Consider the following 23847-nt stretch of genomic DNA (forward strand, 5'->3'; position numbering starts at 1 on the left):
CTGGTCAAATACATCTCTAAACCTATCTAACATCTGTGGAAAAGTGAACATTTGCTTGATTTTTTTAACTGTTCACATTCCAAAGAATCAGATTGGATGGACTCGTGTGTTCACCACTGTCTGCATCAGAGTCCCCCTCAAAATCTGCAGCATTAGACTGATCTCTAGAGGAGTCAGCCCCATAATCATTTTGAATAATAGTATAGCCTCAGAGATTAGCTGACTGTAAATCACTCATAGCTAAGGAAATCACATCAGCCCTATATGTGGTAATAATCTGATTGTCATACTGTGAAATTTCTTTTATTTTTTATTATGAACTACACTGGAGGACAACATATCTGGGGACAGAGTATTAAGTCAGTCAAGGAGTCTCTTAGCCCAGATGTATTCTGCACCTAAAGGGCTTGGTTATTCCATACCTCAACCAGGTACTGGAACAGCCCTGGAGGATGTGTCTGACCCTCATACCATAGAGGGCTGTGGGCACACACTAGAGGGTGATAGGGGAAAAAGGTTAGTGATCTATGGGCCATCTTAAGGCAACAACAAATTTACAAAATGTAGGCTAAAGCATGTCTTTGTTGAGTTTTTTTAGGTGCAACTGGATTTGATGGGAACAGCTGCATCAGGATCCATCAAGTCAAGAAAAGAAACACCAGCCAGAATAATACACTGACAGTATGAAGAGCAGCAATAATAGAAAACATAAACTATGCTCCAACACAGCAAATAGTGCTAAACTGTATAATCTGTAGCAAAAACAGTTTAAACTGTGTTAAGCCTCGTTATATAATCTGCACAATGTAGTAAACTGCATACACAGTTACAATACTAAGTAAAAATTACTTGCCCAAATAGTGACAAAAAATCGAATACATGCCCTTAAATCAAACAAAAAACTTTAAAATAGCACAAATCAGCATTTACTTAAAGATTCCCTTGTTAGAAAAAAAATCTCCACAGAAAATGCAAATAAAGCAATTCACAGTAAAATTTGTGATTTAATGATACAAACTGCTACAGCAGGGTTACACCAGTAGTAAATATAAAAAATGAAGTGAAAAAAGTGAAAACTGCAATATTTTCTTGTTAGGACTTCAAAATCAAACAGATAAACAACAGAAAAACAGGCTTCTTGGCACCCTGCCAAGAGATACTCCCTTGTGTTCAACTGACACCATAGAATTTTAGTTTCCCAGTACAAGTCATAAAACACTTTAGAAAAATCCATAACTGCGTAAAAGCAGTATTAAGCATGCAAAGAGCACAGCAGTAAGTTATAATTCCCAAAGAAAGTAACAACAACAGTAATAAGCAGCAAGTATATTAAAATAAAAAGTTAATACACATATATATTATTATATTTTATAATAAAACAGAAATAAAACAAATGTATAGAATAACAAAGAGGAAGGGAAGTTCTCAAAGGGACCTTATCTGAGTCTGGAAGCTGTAATCTAACAATGCAGGTTAATGAGGAGATTCAGCTGTGTGAGTCCTACTGTGGCAGGAAAGGCCGAATAACTGACTTTATGTGATAGGGGTTCGGCTTCCCCTGATGGGAGGGGCTTAGCCAATCCCCTATCACAGAGAGTCAGAGGAGGGGATTCTGAGCTCTGAAAAGCTTCCAATGTAAATGTTTGTGTAGGCACAGAACCCATATGTTACTGAGGTAGTGCGAATTATTAGCATACTAGATTCTTACCAAATTATAAAGCTACTAGTGTAGTAATGTTATTGCTCTGATTTTGGTTATCGGTGAAATGGTAGGTTCTACTTCATAAGAACTAACACATTCTGTGTATCAGTAAGTCCTTTATACACTCTCTCTGCTGCTGCCTATACGTCTGACACTAACTGCTGGCCTTCATGAAAAGTTCCCTAAGATGGAGGTACTCTCCATTTCTAGTCTGGTATCCTCACTGTATTTCTATACCTCTTATCTGGAGATGAAGATTTGACTGCAGATCAATGAAAACATTTTCCTAATAGAGTTTATAGCATCTACAAGCATTATCATAGGTTCATAGGTAGGTACTAGTCTATCAGCCCTGGGGCCTATACAAGCCCAGCCAAAAAGGTACCCTGGCTTTTGCCACCCAAGAAAATTATTTTCCTGTGCCACTGTCGAGCAGAGCCACAGAGGTGATCCCCGGGGTGAATTTCCTATTTTCCATCCAATCATCAAGATTTTTCTTGAAGAGTGCTAATGAGGAGCTTTGTTTGATATAGATAGGTAATTTGTTCCAGAGTATGGGAAGTCTCTGGGACAGGAATCTATCCCTCCGGCATGTTCTGTTTATTGTGGTGACAAGGTTTAGGTCCCTAGAGTGTGTAGCTCGGAGGGATTGGGATTTCTTTAAGTGGAGCATGTCCAACAGCTCTGGGTTTGACATAGCTTTGTATGTTAGGCAGAGATCACCTCTGAGTAGGCGATATGCAATGGAGTAAAGCTGGAGTTTTTTGAGACGGTCTGCGTAGGGCATCTGTTTGAGGCCAGTAATCCTCTTTGTGAGGTATTTCTGTGGCCTTTCCAGTTGTTGTAGATGTCTTGTGAGGTACATACCAAATGGGGCGTTGTACTCTATAATGGGTCTAATGAGTGATGAGTAGAGGGGAACAATGACCTCTTTTTTTCTGGATGAGAATCCTTTTGTGATGAGGTGTGCCACCTAGAAGGATTTCCTGACTACTGTGGCGATGTGATTATCAAAGGAGAGACTACTGTCCACCTGTGTCCCAAGGTCTCTTATCACACTTTCGGTGTTAAGTATACTACCACCTATGTTGTAGTTCATGGGTACAGAGTTTTTACCAAAGGGGATGACAGTGCACTTTTTAGCATTGAGCTTGAGGCCATGGCTTTGACACCAGGCATCTGTCTCAGTGAGGCCCTTTTGTAGGATGTCCACATCGTTAGGAGTTTTGATTATGGCTCCTAGTTTGCAGTCATCTGCGAACATCATTAGCCAAAGACCTTCTGTGTTAGCCTGTACTTCAGAGAAGTAAATACCAAACAGGAGAGGACCCAGGACTGAACCCAGTGGTACTCCACTTGTCACTGGTCTGAAGTCGGATTTAGAGTCTGCTACTTTCACAGTGTGGGTTCTGTCAGTGAGCCAGTTGGCAACCCATCTTGTGACATTGGGATTTATACCTAGTTTACTGAGTTTATTTATAATTCCAGAGTGGGGGATGGTGTTGAAAGCCTTGGCAAGATCTAGATAGGCTGTGTGAACCACCTTACCCTTGTCTACGGCTTTGGTGACTGCTTCAAAGAAGACTATCAGGTTTAGGAGACATGATCTGCCTTTTACAAACCCGAATTGGGTGGGATCTAGAGTTTGGAGATTACCAATGTCTTTGTTTATAAGTTCCATGATGATACATTCCATGGCCTTGCAGACCAGGCTCATCAGGCTAATGGGGCAGTAGTTCCCGGGGTCCATGGTGGCTCCCCCTTGTGGAGTGGGATAACCGTTGCTGTGCGCCATTCTGCAGGCACAAGGCCTGAGGTGAGGCTATGATTGAACATGGTACTTAGATGGGGTGCCAGTTCGTTCTGTAGTTCATGTAGAACGCAGCCTGGGATGTTGTCTGGTCCCATGGATGCTGTGTTCTTGGCTTTGGAGAGAAGGAGAACCAGATGGCTGAGAGGAAGCATCTTTATGATCCGAAGACAGAAAAAGTGAAGAAGCTACATTTCTGTATAGCCACATTGGCCTCATCCTCTTTTACCCTTTTTGCCTCTTCATAAACCCAACAGTCCTGTGTGTTCCATCCTTGGCCCATTACCAATGTTTGTTTACTGCCTTAATTTACCACCAGGCCATATCTCTCAACCTGCAGGCATTGAAAATGGGTACACAGGCTCTTGAAAAATTGGCACATTAGGCTAGAAATCCAGATATCTAATTAACACACAATCTGAATATCATATAGTGCATAACTCTTCCTTATTCAAGTAGGATAGGAGTTAGCACTCAGAAATACACATTTAAAAAAATATAAATGACTAAAAATATATAAGCATATTATGAACATCACAAGATTTTAATAAGAGATGTTGCAAAAATCTATCTCACAAGGTCATTTATTTTTGCTTATGAAAACAGTAGATGTAAAATGTGGGTCTTTTTTCTTTAAATTATTGGTGACACCAGTATGCTGGTCATGTAGTCTGTTCTCCTGTGTACTAAACATTTTAAAATAATATATGATGGGTAGCAAAACTGAGAAAATCATTTAAAGGTATAAACTGAGATTGAAAATAGATTCATACCTCCAAAATAGGTACAGTTAAAAGGTCTTTCCCAGATACCTATTTTATCTGTGACCCTTCCGCCGGTCAGTATTAAACAGTCCCTCAGAATCCCACAGCTTCATCTTTGTACAACTGTTTTTACTCTTTCCCCATTCTAAACCAAATAATAGCATAATCAATATTGACTAACTGCACTTTCATTTAGACATCCCTGACTACCTCCATCTTAGGACCACATCCAAAATTGGTCCTTTCTGGTACAGTACTATACCAGTTGGCTGAACTCTTTATGATCCAAGACCTCACTTCAAGCTTCCTGTCTACCCTGGAGCTCAGATTCTCCCAGGTTGCTTATGGCAGACTCAGATCCCCTATAAGCATAGCCCTTTTCCTCCTATCCTGCTCATTCATTCTCTCCACAGTCTCTCATTCTTCTGTCATGATGTGTCTAGGAGCTGATGCATTGTATTAATTCACCTGCACTCTCCCCATCTGCTACCATAACTGGCAGGGCACTTGGCCTAGATTGTGTCCCTGTCTGTTCCCTTGACTTTTTATGGGGTGATGTTCCTCCTCCTCCTCCTTTCTGATCTTTCATTTAAACCCTTCCTTTATGCAGATCACTACTCAACCTTCATTCTTCACCTGTCGTTTTTCAAAAAACTGTACCCAGACACCTCTACATCCAACTATCTTTTGTCACTAGCTTATCCATCTTTTGTCACTAGCTTATGTTTGTGATACAAGTAGTGGCCACCTTCCCCCTGCATAATTTCTTGCAGTTCCCCAAATATCGTTTTGGACTCCTTGCATTTAAGCTAGTAGTATTTCTCAGCCATGCAAAAGTGTAGTTAGGTTGGGGAGAAGGGGGCAGCTGTGCCCAGGTGCAAAATGTTAGGGGAGTGTGATCGGCAAATGCTGATCAGTCAGTAGTGTAGTACCAGCATTATTTCTGGACCACATGATGTGTGGTATAAGTTCTGTTTAGAATTGAGGGGTGCAGATGACCTGACATATTTCTCCATGGCTTCTCATGCACTGATGAAATGTGCAAGTGTGAGAATATAAGTTCCATACACATGTGTAGTACATTAGTATAGGGAAGACAATGCAGAAGAAGACTGATGCACCCTTATATAAATACATTATTTAAGAATGGCAACAATTTCTTTCTTAAATACTGTAATTATATAACAGGAATAATCCGCGACTCTGCATGGGTATATCAGGATTTACCCACGGTTGGCTTTATTTAATCATGAGAGCTTCACCCTCATGATCACACCACACCAACTGTGGATAAATCCTGATAAACCCACGCACAGTCATGGATTATTGCTTAAATATATATTATGTTTACTGCTTTTCAGTCACATGCCCAAAAACCACTGACTGTTTCGCGTGAAGCATGCTCAAGTATGGAAAAGGTACTATCAGCTAGATACTTACTTTTCAGACCAGTCTGTTGGTATCCAAGTTTCAAACTCTTGCCCTGGCTCCTGAAAAGATGAGTTTACAAACTGTTGAAGCTGTTCCTTTGTTAGTCGCCCATTTTGTGTTTGTGATGTCATATTCATAAATGTCTCGAGCACTTTATCTGCAAGTGAAAATTAAAGTGTCATCTGTAATCCCTCCATGATTAATTATGTACTACATGAGCTGAGCACACCTTTTCTAACTGACTGCATAGTACAGCCACACACCTACAAATCTGAAAAGCTGTCAAAGCTGACACATCTCAAGTCTGCTGTCTCAGAATAGGAATCAAGATCCTACAGCTAAGATTTATGTTTGCAGATAAAATGTTACTGCCAGTACTGGGGGCATGCCTAAAAGTTAGAGATATCAGCATATTAACATAAATATATCTTGTAAAACAATCAGGTACTATGACTTGTTAGGGATGGACACAAGACATGTGAATGAAATGATTTGTTTATTTTGATTTTAACAGGTCCTTCGTCTGTATGTTGCATAATAGACCGATGGACAAAATACAGAGGATCTAGAAGCTAAAATAAACTGGGGTACTCTCAGCCATACAAGTGGAGCATCGCAGCATTCTGTTGTGAGTCCTGCACTGGTATGAGTGGTGAACCCTATGTACCATTTAAAGTCAGTATGGCTGCTGTAATATCAAAATAAGTACAACATTGGATGATGGAGCAGAGCAGCATGAAAAGCAATAAAGCAAGTCAACAGGACTAACCTAACATTTGGCCCAATATTGTAATGCAACAGCAGGATAGAGAATAAGACTTACAAACAGCTGTTACTTGTAACATTAATCATACAAATTTGTACAGAATGAATGTAGCAAACCAACTAAAGGGTAAGTCACAGCAAAAAGAACTTTTCTGAAGAAATATGTAACAGTAGTGGAAGGAGTTCAGCCGGGGCTATCAAAATCATCAGCGTGTTGGAGAATGTGCTTTTTACAGCAATAGAAGCAGTGCACATAAATAATCTAGAAGGCAGAAGGAGTTACAGGGTTATGATAAGGACTTTTAAGATACTAAAACATATGGAAGGGGTGTGAGGAGTGTTTTTTAACACCTTCATTAATTATCATTTAAGACATAAGCACATACACAACATTAATACAAAAGAAAACAAACCATATTAACATTTTTCCATTTACATACATTATACATTACATATAGTTTTCTTTCTTTGTGTAATGGATTGAATAACAGTTGCAAATTGCACAATTCCTGCCTTCCCTTAAACCACACTTTTCCTGAACATTATTCTGCATGTATTGTTTCCACAAATTCCATTTATTTCTATGTAATTTGCTCCTTCCCTTTTCTAAAGCTCCAACTTCCATTTTTTGTCTGCCTTACAACACTCAGTACTTCAAATACAATTGGTTTAGACTTGGCTTTCCATTTTCTAGTAATTGCTTTTTTTTTGGCAGCCAGTAGAATTAAACGTTAAAAGGCCTTACTACTTCGGGGCAATTCAAATCCTATGTCCCAGCTCAGAAGAATCATTTCCTTAGTTACATTTGATCTCCAAATATTTCTGACAGAGTAGTCTGTAGGGAATTTTTTAAATGTGCCAACTCATTACAATCCCAAAAACATGCTTCCAATTATCTCATTCTTAACCACTACACCTCCAACAATTGCTATCTACCCGAGAAAGAAATATTTAAAGTCTACTTAGGGTATAACAATACCTATGGAAACACTTCCAAGCAAGAATCTTAAAACTTCTGGTCTTTTTTACCGATTGCTCCCTAGTAAATTGTTTTTATAGTCTCTCGCCCAAATTTTTTCTAAATTCCTCTGAATGATTCTTATAGTCAAAATGCAATATTTTATATGCCCTAATAATTATCTTTTTAACAGAAGCTTCTGTTCTACATTCAACTAAAAACTCTGTTACAGCAAGTCTTTCACTTAGGTCTCCTCTATGCCTTCTTTTTTTTGTCTGTACTTTGATATTAATCCCTGCTATGGAAGGCAGTCCTTAACCTACAGTCCATACATTTTCTTGGCCTCATTCTAGTTATTTGTTCCCAATACCTTGATTCCTTTGGCAGTTTTCTACAATCAATTCCAACTCCCTCTTGCCTATTTTCTGTCCCATTATGTGCAGTCTGCAACTTTATGAATTTAATATTTAATATGATTAATATTCTCTTTAAGGATCTGTATCCAAAATCCCACTCTTTCTCTACTTATTTCTTGAACCCACTTCATCATCATCATCCCTTTCCACTTTGAATTATAACCTTGTATATATATGTATATCACCTTTAACTCTGTAGCTCTAAAATATCCCTTCAAATAAGGTAATCATAAGCTACCTTGCTCTATAAGAAGGACCAACATATCCCATTTAACTCTTGCCCTTTTACATTACCATATAAATTCCTTCAACTCTTTATTAATTATTGTCCACAATTATCCTCATGTTGATACAAATATGCCTGACCTGTGTATAAAACTAAACGGACTAAAACATTTCATATCAAAGTAGGTACAGTGGTGGATGATGGGGCAGAGCAGTTTGAAAAGGGATTCAGCAAGTCAACATCCATATCAAAATCCATAAACAGGAGCTTCCAGTTTTTCAGCTTTTGTATTATCTTTTGTTCAATTATTCCTACATATCCTTAGCTGCAACAACATAAATTTTTCTTTAATCTATACTCCTAAATACTTCATCTTATCACTTCCCCATAAATATGGGCATAGCTGAACCCATTCATGTGTGAGTACATCATTTATATGACTATAGCATTTGTTTTATCCTCATTAGTTTTACATCCCAGAGAGACTTGAAAAGTCTCAAAATGTTCCACAACACTGAATGTCATTTTCTGGATTTATCAAGTACAAAATAATATCATATGTAAATAATGACATTTTTTCTTGATTACTACATCAGTTATAAACTTGAATTTCTGAATTTGTTGTTTTATTGGCCAATGGCTCTAAATATTAAGCATATAATAAAGGGGAAAGAGGACATCCCAACCAGTTTCCTCTGTCCAAACACAACTTGTCAGAGAGGAATCCTCCTTCTTTAATTATTGCCTCTGATATTTCATGTATCCTCCCAATTAACTTATTATTGTATCAAGGAATGTAAATGCTTCCATTGCCCTATAAAATCCTAGCTTACTCTGAAAAAATGTTTTCTGTGCATTATGGTCTACCAACAGAGAAGTGAGGAGTGTTGACCAAAAGACCAAGAGAATGTAGCGGTAAAATGTAATGCTTTACCTCAGCATTTTGTAGATTATGACACAACAAAGGAGTTAAGTCGTGGAAGGCACAATTGGGAAGAGCTAACAAATGAGGATGGGGCAGTTACATAGTGGCTAACTGCTATTCATGTGTAATAGGTATACAACTACATTTGAATATGTTTAATTTGTTCCTAGCCAAATCTAGCTGAAGAAACACCATTACTGGTTTACTCTCACTGACAGCCAAGATCATTCTTCAAAATTCTGACCTCTCCTCCACCGATGTTTACAGTGTATCACAATGCAGATCAACTTTCATATAGTCAGCAATCATGTCACACTTCTTTATCCATCACACTCTTCCTTTAAAATATCTTTTTCAGACTCCATATTCCCATATAGAAACAAGATGGGAAACAGAGGTCCTCTACCAGTAAACTATGCTGAATGTTGCATGGCTTGAACTATGACACATAGTAAACTGCAAAGCAAAGAGCTTGCTATTCTTATGACTTCAGTTTTAATTATCCAGGTATTCACTATATTTATATCTAATGCTCCACTGACACTTGTGTGATCCCTGATCTCCTTCCTTACCTCATACTTAATGCCTGTATAAATTATGAGATGTTGTATATTGTCCACTTTTATTTTAATGAATTTGGAGGATTTCTTTACATAACTCCTCTGAAAAATGGGGTCTGTCCAGATGAACTTCGCAGCCAGAACACACTAATTAATAAAAGAAAGAATGGAGTATAAAACCCATCCCAGAAGACTTCACAATATGCCATTTTACTTGGAGTTCACAGCTGGGCTACTGCAAAGAGACTCCAAAGCAGAACCAGATGCAGAGACCAAATGATTTTACTATGGATAGTAATCCCAGTGAAGAAATCTGCTAGGTAAGATGGAAGGAATCTCATTTGTTCAGGGAAGCCTCTATACGATATCCATCTGATTACAGATGTAGCAGAACTCCAACCAGATGCCAAATATATTATAGGTAGAAAGGAAATCCCATTACAAAGTTCATCTAAGAACACGTGAAAAGAATACAACATTGAGGCCCATTGTAAACAGGTAGAGTAAAATCATATACAAAGAATAAATGGGTGCACAATGGAAAGGTGTCCCTCTACATACTGAACTGGAATGCTTTCTTCTATATCCTTTTCTCCTCCTGCACCTGCCAATCATCTGTCATCTCTATATCAGACATGCTCATTTGTTTCCCTGTCTTGTGTATTTCCCAGTAAGGGTGACAGCCCCAGTGGTGGTTTGTGCTCTTTGCCAATGTTCCAGCAATGATGGCATATTTATTTAGGCCTAACCACTCTCGTTGGTAGTTATATGGATGATCAACATCTTCAGGAGGACCACAATGCCTTCCCTGACAGAGATGCACACTGCTGTGGTACTTGCGTTGTAATCTACCACAGAAGCAGATTGGTGGCCAAAAGCCCACACCATGACCACCTTGCTTAGTACCTCCCGTCCTCCTAGGAAATGTAGTGTTAAGTCCCTTAACCACTTCTCCGGGATGGGCATGCCTTTCCTCCACTGCCAGCTCTATCAAGCTCCCAAGCCATTGACCAATCTCAGGTTATCTGGTTGTACTCAGGGCTCTATCACACTATGTCACCAGAGTATATTTAATGGAGAGGAATATTATGTAGTGACTAGGTCATTTCTAGAGGAGGAGCATTACAATTCATTGGTAATTAAATATACTGTGCAGCCATGTATGGGGTGGAGGTGCATCCTATAAAGAGACAAACTGGGTTCCCGCAGAGAATTGCCCCATAAAGTGGTCAAATATAAAAAAAACCTCTGATGTTGCTAATAAAATAAATATTGTGGGAGTCCCATTAAGGTGATGCTGGTGACAAACCAGGGTACTTTGTAAAAGTATCCATGTGGAAAATGCAGCCAAGTACAATGCATTGCCTGTAAAGAAGTCTACATAGAGGCCTTCTGCAGCTAAGCACTTTCTAAAGTAGTTGCTACTTCTACAATTTACTCATGTTTAAAAATATGAGATGATCATCTGTTCATAACAAAAAAAATACATGCCCTCCTAGGCAGAGAAATGGTACAGTCTAGATATAAAAGAACAACAAATAATAAAGACAGTGATAGAGATTATATAATCATACCCTGACCTTTTTTCTGGGGGTGCTATGTAAAATTTATGATCACTGTATGAAGTAACAGCTTATTCTTTTGAAACAGCTACATACCTGGATGTTCTTTTAACTTCATGTCCACAAAGTATTTGTCATCATCATATAACTTCTCAAGCTGAACATTCTTCAAAATCTCTCCAGTGCAGTATATCTGACTTTAAAAAAATGACAGAAGGAGAAGATGAAGAAGATGAAAACACATTTTACTCATGAAGGGCAGTCACTTAAAAATGTAGTCATACTACAACATCTTTCCACCACCATGATTGGTAGCAGAACAGCTGGTACGTTGTTTGACTATAAATGTCATGTTTGCTAGCTAGCAGTCTATGTCTATGCTAACCATCGATACCAATATTCTCTGCTCGGTTGCTGACACTATATTAGTAACAGAATCTCATAATCATTACACTTCACCCCTACAGATTTCTGTGAAAGCACTAATGACAGATTGTCAAGCCTTAAATAGTAGAGTTATCAGTTTTATGGAGGTTTACTCATACCAACAGAAATGGAGGCTTTCGGGCATAATAGTCTGCTGCTGACCAGTCCCTGAAACAACATAACATGGCTCATACTCTGAAACTGACAGCGCTGAAGCAACATGGCGTCACACTGGAAATGAGAGCCAGGGAGAATGAAGACAAGGCTCTGACAAAATAGTAGTTTGTAAGGATGCCAGATGGGATGAAAGGAAGCAACTTCATGTCTCATTAAGGAATTGAGGCATGAAAATGTTGACTGTTGGAGGAGGCCCATGTAGCATTCTAAATCATCTCAACAATAATGATGGTATTTCTTTTGGCCTGGAAGGTAGTAATTGTTGGGTATGTTATGATAATGTCAGACTACATGGGATCAGTATTAACAGGGAACCCTGATTTGCAAAAAGTCAATATATATCAGGAGAGAAGAATAACTGGAAGGGTAACTGAATGAGTAGAAGTGTGTAGGTAATGGTGAGAAAAAACATTGAATATGGCTTGTGTAGATGAGTGTTGTGAGTGGTTGTGCGGAGTTACGGTGCAGTGTAAGAAAGCATGACCATAATGCAATGGGGTGGAGGGAAAGGAAGTTAGGTAAAAGAGTGAAATGAGCCACTGAAGGAATTTCCTACAAAAACAATCTGAGAACTGCATTTTAAAAATCAACAGACAAGCACTGAGCATAGACTGCAGATAAACGCTACATAATCAAAGATACAAACCAGTGTAGAAAATGTAGAACAAAACACTTCGGCCCAGTTTTAGCAATCTCAGAATTTAATTATTGTTTCCTTCTAGCTGGGTAGCTCTAAAAGCCAGCTAATTTTATGGAGAATTGGATCTGTAATTTGAAACCTTAAATGTTGTATACATACAGGAAGCTCATAAAAACCTCACAGGCAGTGATTAAAGTGATGTGTATACTGGTCTGTTTAGGTTTGTGAAAGCCCATTTGTACAGTAATTAGTTGGATTTAGCCATTCTCTGAGACACAGGGTGCCTACAAAATGTATAAGTTGCATAGTTGTTCTAATTTACTTCCTATTTACTTTGAGTTAACAAGTAATGTAGGGCAGATATATGCAGAGCTGCGCCTTTAAATTGTAATGCTTAGGTTCATTTTCCTCTGTGTGGGGGGAGTTCTGCGTGCAAGTGCTCTTGAAACACCTACAAGAAGTGATAAAAAAGTATATTTTTAGTTTCAAGGAGGAAAATTTTTCCATAGATAAATTAGAGGATAAAGTTTATTCACACCCCTTTTATACATATTCAAGACCAACAACTGAAACTTAAACAGCAAAATGTATAAACATAGGTTGCAATCTGCCTTTTCCCCTATTAATTTGACTTCATGAATTTCTATAACAATAGTAAAAGCAATTAATTTCTGCAGTTGGTATCACATTAAGTAGTAACTAGCTAGCATAGCTGTTAAGTATTAAAGATATACCCTTAATTAATCAGTTATTTAAACTGAAAGCTTTTATTACAGAGTGCAAAAAGCAGACACAAACAGATAAGATATATTATGCATAAATCATTCTGTAAGAAAGGGAACAAGCTATGAACCTATGATTAGATACATTATGCATAACTCATTTGGTAAGAAAGGGAAAAAGAATACAGTCGTTGCACTAGTCAAAAGTTAGCCAAGTTCTGAAGAGAGACAGCACTAAGAGAGGTAAAGGTCAACACAACTTCCTACATTCTGTTAATGTATTAGCTGCTAAGTTATAAGAGACCAATGCTTCCTGACATCTGTGGGATGGTATCTGTGTTTTAGGTTTTGGGGATAGCAAAGTAGCATGCCTGATTTGAGCTAGACTGTATCTTTTTACTCTTGTTGTGTCACTTCCTAACTGTAGTCCAGAACTGGAGTATGTGTTTAGGTAAAATGGAGCATCTGAAGCTCGGATGCACAGAACAGTTTCCTTATCGCTCATCAAGTCACATCTGGATGAAATTCCATCTCCCTGATGCTGAGCTCCTCCACTATTGGTTTGCCTTCATAAATCACTGCCAGTGAGTTTCTAAATGTGTGTCATCAAAGATTCCTCTATTTTGCAAGAATTTCTTCTTTCTTCATGTCTGTGTAACCAAGGAGTTGGTGTATGTGTGTAAAAATGTATATATGTATAAGTTTGGAGGGTGCAGGAAGCTTGCTGGAAGGAGGGCTTGTCTCCCTGCAAATTTTTTTTTTCTATTTGGGTTGAGTTTCCAATGCTGATACATAGAGGAAACACAGTAAACACGGAACACCCCAGAGAAATAAACTGAGAAAACAATAGACAAGCACAGAATGAGGACTGCAGGTGAAATCAATGTAATTCAAGATAAAGCAGAATGTAGACAATGAAAATGTTTCCAACGTAAACAAAGTTAGTAGTCGCAAAACACATAAGATCATTTTTTTCTTCTAGCTGGGAAGCTCTAGCGGGCCATGAATTATATGGAGAACTATATCATTGATTTGAAATAACTCTCTTAATATTCTTTGCAGTCAAGAAGCTGATAAACCCACAGGCAGTGACTAAAGTGATGCATCTGCTGGCCTGCCTATGTCTGTGATAGCTATGCCTGTTTTGGGTAGTAATTAGTAGGACCCAGTCTTTCCCAGAGATGCAAAGTGCTTATAACTGCTCTAAGCTGTACAGTTGTTTCAGTTATAATTTAGGACTTGCTAGTTGTCCTTTCTTCTCACTTTTTTTTAAATAACAAAATATGTAAGTAAATATGAACACAGCCATTCCCTTAAACTGCAGCACGTATGTTAACTTTTCTGTGGGGGTGAGGGAGTCCAGCCATGAAAGTTTTTTTTTAAATTATGTTGTGCAACTGTTCCAATTATAATATAGGGCTTGCATGCTATTCTCATTTCTTTTAAAATAACAAATAGTGTAGGGAAGATATATGCAGGCATGGTGCTTTAAACGATAGCTGCCAAGTTTATTTTTTCTGTGAGGCTAAGGGAGTTCAACCAGTGTGGTTGTTCTAAAGCACCCTTATGTTACTAGCTGGTGAAGATTAAAATGTCACAACTTGTGGGAAATGGCCTCCACAATTTAGTGGTGGGCAGAATGATGTACCATGACTGAGTTGACTCAAAATGTACCTCTAAGAAAGTATGGTTAATCTTAAACTTTTATCATAGTACCTTAATGGTAGTTATACCAGATATAAAACAAAGTTCCTCTAAGACTTGTTTTATGTATCACAGGTAAATAGCACTTGTGTTCATGAAATGCCTCTATTTCTTCATCAGCTCTCATCTAGTTATGGCAACAAGGACACCATTTAATGGAATATGAAGTTAACTCCTGTCTCAAAGGTATTGCCATAATCAAAATCAACACTGTTGTAGTAAAACTTCAATGATGAAATACATGTTTACATAGATAAAATGTATATTCCTGATTCCTGGATGTTGTATTCTCTTCCTTATTTTATCCTTGTATGTTCAACATAAAAAATAAACATTAAAAATTATGACAAACGTCGCAACACTTGACTGGAGATACAAAACTGTTTTAATCACACAAATGGAGGCAAATACCACAACGGCTAAGTGCTTTCACCTTGGGTTCCATAGGCATCATCAGAGTTGTAAAATTTAAACAATGAATAACAGCTTAAATACCCTCCCAAATTATCCAATTACAATAATTGACCAATGAAAACACATAGTTAGTTCACAAACAATTAAGGCATCATTAAAACCTTTTGTTAAAAATATGTGTATACAAACCTTTTTAGAGTATATGAAAATCTTTTTTCCCTTCAAATCTTAAAACAAAGGTAGAACAAGAAGTGCTTGGACTTTTGAAATTTTGTAATATATTTCCATTTTAAACTTAATTAATGATCAACATACACAGTCAAACCACACAAGCCCTTTGCTTTAATATGGGAGCTAAAGACATGTCATTAAGCCCCGGTCATACTGTGGCATTCAATCTCATTTACCACTTGCTTTCTTTTATTGCCACCTCCATTTTAGGGTCACCACCCCTGTCATTTTGCCAGACCTTATCGATCACAAAAAAAATAAACTTTTTAAAATTGACACACTGAGTACTATGAACCTAAAGGCCATTATGTGAATCCTTGTTCTTAATAGCCCTGACATGTTCCCCAATTCCCTCTTTTAACTTGCGCACTGTCTTACCAACATAGAAAGATGTGCAAGTCACACAACTGGCAATGTAAACCAACATGGTGGTGTTACAACTACATTTACCTGGGCATCTTAAAGTTTGATCATAATTCACTACAGTTACATACAGACCATCATTAATGAATTTACAAATTTTGCACATCCCACATTTAGACATAAGGGAAACGTAACTAGATCTGAAATTCAATTCTAGTATATTTTTGATGTTCTTTCCGCTATTAAACACTATTTTAGGCTTGCTGCCAAAGAGTTGCTTAGTCCCTTCACTAAAACAAACATTCCAGGTTTTGTTAACAATGGAACAAATTTTTGGGGAGTCAGTATTGTAACGCAGGACCATTACATTTGTGGTCATCTGTCGGGGTGCAGAATTTATTTGAATATTACTCTCAGTCAAGATAGGAAGAAAAGATGTTTTTCTCTTAATCAAGACTTCCTTCTTAATCTTGGTCAACATACTTAGGGGGTATCCCCTCTCCAAAAACATCCCTTTTAAAATGTACATTTCTTTGGTGAAATCAACGTCTTCACTCACAAGGTGAGACAATCTCACCATTTGACACTTAACTATACTTTTTAGCTGATGTGAAGGGTGACAACTCTTGAAATGCAGCATACTATCTGAATATGACTTTTTCCTAAAAATAGTGGTACACAGTTCCTGGTTCCTTTGGTTCTTGAACAACAATTACTTAATGTCCAAGAAATCGATTTCATCGGATTTCCATGTGCTCGTGAATTTAAAAAATTCAGTGGTGGAATTCAAATAACTGACAAAATCTATAGCCTCCTGCTCAGATCCCCTCCACAGGATAAGTAGATCATCCAGAAATCGATTGTATAAAACAATTTTATCCTGGAATTCAGAGCCAAACACAAATCTTCTCTCCCATTCAAGGAGTACTAAGTTGGCAAAAGTGGGGGGCATACTTGGCCCCTATAGCTACACCAGATGTTTGGTGATAAATTTCACCCTCAAATAACAGGAAATTGTTTTTTAAAACAATTTCCATAACATCTGTGAGAAATATCTTGTTGGTAGAAACCTGTGAACTCTTGTGTAAACTCTCTTGGAACATTGTTACTCCCTCATGTGGGATCATAGAGACAAGTTGACAACATCAATGGTCAAAAATGAAAAATTGTCAATCTTTTCCATACCTTTAAGTCTACCCAAACAGTGCCACGAATCCCTCAAGATATGATCAACCTCCAACACGGCTGCACTAGCCCAATTATCTATTAGTGTTGCCAGGGGTTCCGTTTTAGACCCACGAGCTGACACTATGGGTCTAAACGGTGGATCATGCACATTTTTGTGTATCTTGGGGATTCCAAACAAAGTTGCCAGCTTAGGACTGTTCACACTCAAAAATTCAAACAAGGGTCTATCAATCACACCTTGAAAAAGGGCATCTAAAAGGAAATAATCTATCTTCATGCAAGCCCTGTTCAATTCATTTCTAGAAATCCTAGAATAAGTATTATTATCATTTAAAATATCAAACATTCTGGAAGTGTAGTCAAACTGTGTCATAACCACCAAGCCACCCCATCTCTGTTCCCTAAAATTGAGTACAGTATCTAAATTTAATAGTTATAATATTGCCTTAGCAATTTAATGAAATATAGTATATAATACAGAACATATTCTGACAGAAAAGATGCCTCCTTAATAGCAAAGCATGCAGCAGTACACGCAATCCAGGAATAACAATAATAATAATAATAATATTATTTCATTTTTTGCCCAAGTGATCTCTGTAGGGTTCTTCATAACAGTCACAAAGAATGTGCATTCCATTCAGCATGACATAAATCTTACTGTTTCATCAGCTGTTTCTTACTTTCTAATGCCATCATTTCAATGATTTTTCTGAGCTGCATTTTTTTTACCTTCCATGCCTGCTATCAAGCCACCACAAATCAGACTCTAATAGTTCATTCCTCCTATTATGGAATTACCCCAGTATAGTACAGGGGTAACAGCCATTCAGAGACAGTGCCATACATGCAGCCATGACGGTTGTTTGTGCCCTCACTGTCATCCAAGCACAGATGGCATTTACATGACAATTCCACCCCCAAAGAAAGGACACAAGCTACCCACATTATTGCTGAACTCCTTTCCCCTGTGAGTGCACTCTCCCATACACATACTAATATAAAAGCTACAACTAGATGGGGGTTTAGTGAGCTGAAGGCGTTCACACAGGATGTGGAACACAATGCCACCTCTCATCCAAGCGATCGTGGCTGTATTCATCTGGCTTTACTCCTACTCTCTCCCTGAGGATGGCATGTCCTTTCCCCTGCCTGCATTGTCAGGTGCTTAACTAGCAAAATGAACTTGGGTCACCTGAGTTGCAGGCAGGGCTTTATTCCTCCAAGCCACCAGAACTGGTTTTATCATTTCAATGATTAGTAAAATGAAAGCTTACTCTAAATACTTCATGGAACAGTACTCTATCCTTCTTGACATTTTACCACAGCTGTTAATTTCACACTGAAATTATAGTACCTCAGTGGAAACCTTTTCAGGAATAAATCTATCCAAATTATTATAGAAACAATTATTAAGGAAATGTTTGACAGACCTGAAGATAGTGAAATCTTGTGGGGAATCAAGCTGGCTGCCTTAAAAGTAATGAAATGTGGAGTTCTTATTACTATATCAGCAATTTATTTAACTAAGGAAGCCTCCACTTCTGTAACTAAGTCAAAGAAACAAATTATAGATAATGATTTACAGATGAGGTGTTCAGTGGACAGAAACTTTAGTATAGCTCTACTTCTTCTTCTTCTTTCAGCTTTTCCCGGTTAGGGGTCGCCACAGCGGATCATCTGTCCGCTCATGATTGGCAGTGGAGTTTTATGGTGTCGAGTTGCCAGCCCGGCGCCCAACCTTCCACAGAAGGCACACACATGCACACACACACACACACACACACACACACACACCTAGGGCCAATTTTAGAGTGTCCAATCCACCTACTGCATGTCTTTGGGATGTGGGAGGAAACCGGAGTACCCGGAGGAAACCCACGTGACCCCAGGGAAGACATGCAGACTCCACACAGAAGGCAGCCCAGCCAAGAATCAAACCAGAGAACCTCTTTCTGTGAGGCAACAACGCTAACCGCTGCACCACAAATACAAGAAAACTGAGCTAATCTCCCCCGAAATAGGAACCTTTCTTACCACAAGAACAAAATAGCCATGATTTTTGCTCACAAGGGCACAATTCTATCTAAAATGCTAGCTAATATTCTAAGTCACTAGACCAGAAAACATGATCCCTACAATATTCAATAAGGTCCTAATACCATATTTAAATTAAACATGTCACATGCACTTGAGAAAGCATATATGGATATATACAATTTCCCTGGCAATCCTATGTTAAAAGATTAATATCATAACAAGATCCACAACATTCTCTTTCAAAAGGTTAGAGACTCTGTCAGGGGACTCATAGCCTTTGGTGAAATAATCAAGGCCACAAAGAAAGTGAAACTGCCCAAAACTCCTACTCTAGACAAGTTCAAAGCTACATTTTACTGGACCTTTTTTTACCCTGTTAGACCTCATTCTGCTGTATCCATAATATATATCTTACTTAACCACTCAAAAATAATTTTAATTTGCATACTGAATAATTGCTACCAACTAACTGAAAGATAGCACTCACTTTCATTTATAAATACTGATGTAACATTTGGCTACTATTTTCGTAAAATATTTCAAAATAACTGTACAGACCGCAATATTTTACTTTGGTGTAGGCCATTGTAACAGTAAATTAGCATTTGCATTTACTAACCAGCAAAGCTGTGTTATACTGGCCATTTGTTTCATAGCCAATTTCTTCATGCTGTCTTCATGCCAGTGCAGGTACTGAAGTGTAGTGGTATAATGGTCCCATACATAATCATGGTAATGGTATGCTTGAGCCAACTGCAATTGTGTAATGAATTGCTCCTTTAATAAATAAAACATGTTAAAATAAAACTCTTGAATGATATGGTGGAATTCCCCCCATTTCCAGTGATAGGAGATTTGTCCCTGCTACCTGTTATGTAATCTACCTCTTCTGGACTACCTTGTTGGGGTGAAGGACCTTGTGTATCTCAATGATGCCATGAGCTACACCATTTAAGAAAGTCTCCTGAAACTGGGCAGGTCACAGCAGTGAATTCAGATCAAATGTGGCATACAAATAAAGGTAATGGTAATCTACTCCAGTATTATTGCCAAGAAAATCCAGTGGACAAAAGCAATCATAGACATGTCAAATTCACACTAGAAAATAAGAACCTAAGGTCTGAAGACTTCTAGAATACTAATGGAAGAAGTGCAGAACATACGTGAGTAGTGTCAGACATTATGATGCAGCTGGATTAAAGCTGAAAGGATGTCCATCTGTTGATGTGTAAAGAAAGTCCAATGTTGCAAATAACTATACATCACTTGAACTTAGAGCTTAAGCCCTATGAACCTGGCAAATTTGATGTAGCTAAGGATTAACATGACAAGAATAAATAAACACTGGGACTTCCAAGGTGGCTGCACATTGAATAACAACTTGATTTTAGCTCTCCCAGTGTGAAAACAAAAACTCAGAAGGGAGAGCCAATAAACTTGTATTTTTGAGTAAATTATAGTAACTGGCTACTAAGTGCACTGCCTGGATACCAGCAAAAAGAAATTCAGAGAACCTGAAAGAAAATCAATCACAAAAGGTGAGAAAAAAACACTGACTGGGAAGAATTCTGCAGCTGTTCAACAAAAAGCAGTGCAAGTTCCAGCTCTGGTGCAAGAAATGACTTCCGGTAACCTAGAGGAAAAAATAAGTCAAATGTACTCAATAGTAATTAAAATAAATGAAACACTGAAGGAGTATATCAACTAAAATAACAAACAGCTGGGAAAATGGAGGAACCTTTAAAAAGATATTCAAATGAGGTGACAAAACTGCAAAAAACAGAGGTCGAAATGAAGAAAATGCTGGCTGAATGAGACTCCTCAAGAAGAAATCTTTCAAAAAATAATAGAATTAGAGGACAGAGCATATAGGTGAAACCTGACATTTTCTGCTGCACCAGAGAAGCTGGAAGGACAGACTGTATTAATTTTATGAAAGCACAAATAAGCAACTGGACTGGTATTCCACAGCAGGAGTTGTTAATTGTAAAGGCACATCATAGGTTCATGGGTTCATACTAGGCTATCTGAACCAGATTCCTCTTGAAGAGAGTCAATGAGACTCTGCCTCTGCTAACCTGGACTGGGATTTTATTCCAGTGAATCTGTCCCTCCAGCATGTCCTATTTATTTCAGTGCTGAGGTTCAAGCAGCATATGGCATCTGTTTGAGCCGGCATTGTACTCAATTATGGGCCTGATGAGGGATGAGTCCTGATCTAGATGTGAATCCTTTCATGATTAGTGGGCTATATAAAAAATTTTTTTTAACCACTTTGAATTACTTCTTCTGTACTTAATGGATTACCACCTATGTGGTAATTTGTTTTTTGCCAAATGGGATGACTATACACTTTTGGCATTTAGCTTTGTTTCTATGAGGCCTTTTTTGGAGGATGCTTGTGTCAGCTGGAGAGTCGATTATGATGCCCAGTTTGCAGTAATCTGTGAACTTGGTCAGCCACAGTCCTTCCATGTTGGCCTGTACCTCTGAGAAATATATACTGAACAAGAGAGGTCCCAGGACTACTGGTTTGGAGTCTGACATGGCTCCAGCAATTCTAACCATGTGTATGCTTCAAACCTGGCCATGAGAAAGCAAGCTAAACCTTTAAATGTAAAGATGCAATCCTACCAGCAGAAGGAGCTGATTCAGACAAAATTGTGGCAGGACAAACCATAAAGTCAGGGGCAGTTGAGTTTGTGGAAAATGACTACTCACTTGTATACCAGGTAGAAGAGGAGTAAACATATTCCACTAATCAGGGAAAGCTGAGAAGCAGGCATGAGATTCAAGCTGCTGTACCTAGCTATTTTCAGAATATTTTTACCTGGAGGGATAAAATCATTTTTAAATGCAGAGCATGCTAAGGAGGAAATCCAAATGTTTGTCCAACAAAAAGTGAGTTATGAAACAGAAGGAGATTCTGCCTCTTTGTACTTCTGGTAATAAAGGTCACAGAGAGATTGTGCCAGTGAAACCTTTTCCAACGTTTCAACAAAAATGCTTGAGAGACAGAAAAAAGTACAAGAGTTGACTAGAAGAACCAGGAGCATATTGTAAATGAAGCAGAGACTAGAAATAAGAGATGGAGATCAACAGGAATAAACTAACAACTTGGAAACTGACAAATAAATGTGGGATTGCAAAACATCAATTATATTGTGAAATATGACAGAACAAGAAAGCCTGGAAATATTGGGCTTTTGGACTTTGCTAAACTTGTAGGAGACTCTAAATCATATGCCATACTTCATGCCATTAATGTTTGGAAGAACATTTAGGAGTGGGGGAAGAGGAAGGAAAGAGTTAACTGTAAGTAAAACAAAATGTTGTTTTTAATAGTAGTGTTTTTATAATGCATGCTATAGTCTGCATGCTGTAAAGTTTTCTCAGTTACTTTCAAGTGTAACTGGGATGATAAAGTAAACAGGTGCCCCTGTTTGTTTCTTTCTTACTTTCTTTTTTCTTTCTTTCTGTTTTAAGAAATGTAGGCACTGCAAATTAAAAAAAAAAGAAGAAAAGTCTGGCCAAAAGAGCAGGATATAAGAAACTGTATGTGTTTTCACTCTTGCATAGGATAATGACTGGATTAAGGCCATTGGCTTGATCTAGTAACATGTTTTTAGAGAAAGCAAATAAATAAAAAAGAACATTGCATAGCAAATAAATGAGGGCTTGCAGAAGCAACTCTGCATCTGGTTCTCATGTACATTCTGATAAAGAGCAATAAAAATGGGATACTTATTTTTTTAATTGTTAGATGTTTTCTGAAAGCATTCACGTGTTTTCCCAGTCTGGGAGAGTAATAAATATAAGACAAAATGGAACAGCACCTAGTAGAAGCACAGGCTGTCCATGCATCTTAGGACAATTTTTCCTATTAGGAGGGTGCAACTTCAACATCTGAAGATGTGCAAGTGTTGTGTGTTAGTATTAAGTTAATAGGTTTTAGGGGTTTATTGCAATGTGTTTGCTTTTTTGTTTGAGGGCTTTCAGTAAAACAAAAAAGTTTTGTAAGATGTGACATAGGCTCAAATGGATATGACAAGAAACAACTGTATAAAAGATCAACCTGCCGAACATTAGTGTAATGCATATAGCACAAAAGTTGAAACCATACCTCTCAATCCTTAGAGCAAGAAATCTGGACAAAGCCATAAATAAAAGTAGGACAAAGGGTTAAAAATAGGGACAATTTTTAAATATTGCTCTTACAAACTTAGAAAGTTGCTTGAATGACAGGTTTTGTATTAACATGAGTTTTCTGAAGAGTAGGAACTAATTGAAACTCAAATGTCTGTCATTGTTTCCTAACCTCAATCTTTAATGATTTGCCATTAATTTGCCAGAAAACCACAACTTTAAGAAAAAAGCAGACCAAAAATATGAGGCAAAATCTGGACATTCTGCAATAATCTGTACAGTTGAGAGGTATGAACTAGACACTTGACAAAAAAGCTGTTATACATAAAAGGTAGGAATGATAGCTTTTTAACATAACAACACCTTCTAGATTATCTTTAAATGTAAATGATCTCTCAGATATAAACAAAAAATAAAGAGTAGTAAACTATATCAAAAATGTAGAGTTCAAATAGATATGCTACAGGAAACACATTTGGAAAGAAGTAAACATGAATTTGATAAAGTAAGGTTTTCAGGACAGTTATTCAGCAGAATGCCTGGGACAAAGGAAAAGAGGAATACTTGTATTAATTACAAGAGGAGCTCCAATATGATAAAAGAGGATAAAAAAGATAATAATGGTAGATTTGCAGTACTAAGGGGCTACTGGCAAAGTAGGAGAATTAAACTGACGT

At 37.8% G+C, this 23847-nt stretch overlaps 1 protein-coding gene across 1 annotated transcript in view; it reads right to left on the bottom strand.

Moving 5' to 3' along the window:
* Window positions 1–11471, bottom strand: part of TREH (trehalase) — a 341626-nt gene extending 330155 nt beyond the window's left edge. Inside the window, exons 1-3 of the mRNA XM_044079440.1 lie at window positions 11404–11471; window positions 11216–11316; window positions 5717–5864 (exon numbers count right to left, since the gene is read on the bottom strand). Coding sequence (XP_043935375.1) covers window positions 5717–5864; window positions 11216–11316; window positions 11404–11471 — 317 coding nt within the window. The remainder of the gene's footprint in view (window positions 1–5716; window positions 5865–11215; window positions 11317–11403) is intronic.
* Between the last annotated feature and the right edge of the window lie 12376 nt (window positions 11472–23847).

This window comes from Protopterus annectens, chromosome 8.part0, assembly GCF_019279795.1.
Source record: "Protopterus annectens isolate FY-2018-M chromosome 8.part0, PAN1.0, whole genome shotgun sequence".
NCBI lineage: Eukaryota > Metazoa > Chordata > Ceratodontiformes > Protopteridae > Protopterus > Protopterus annectens.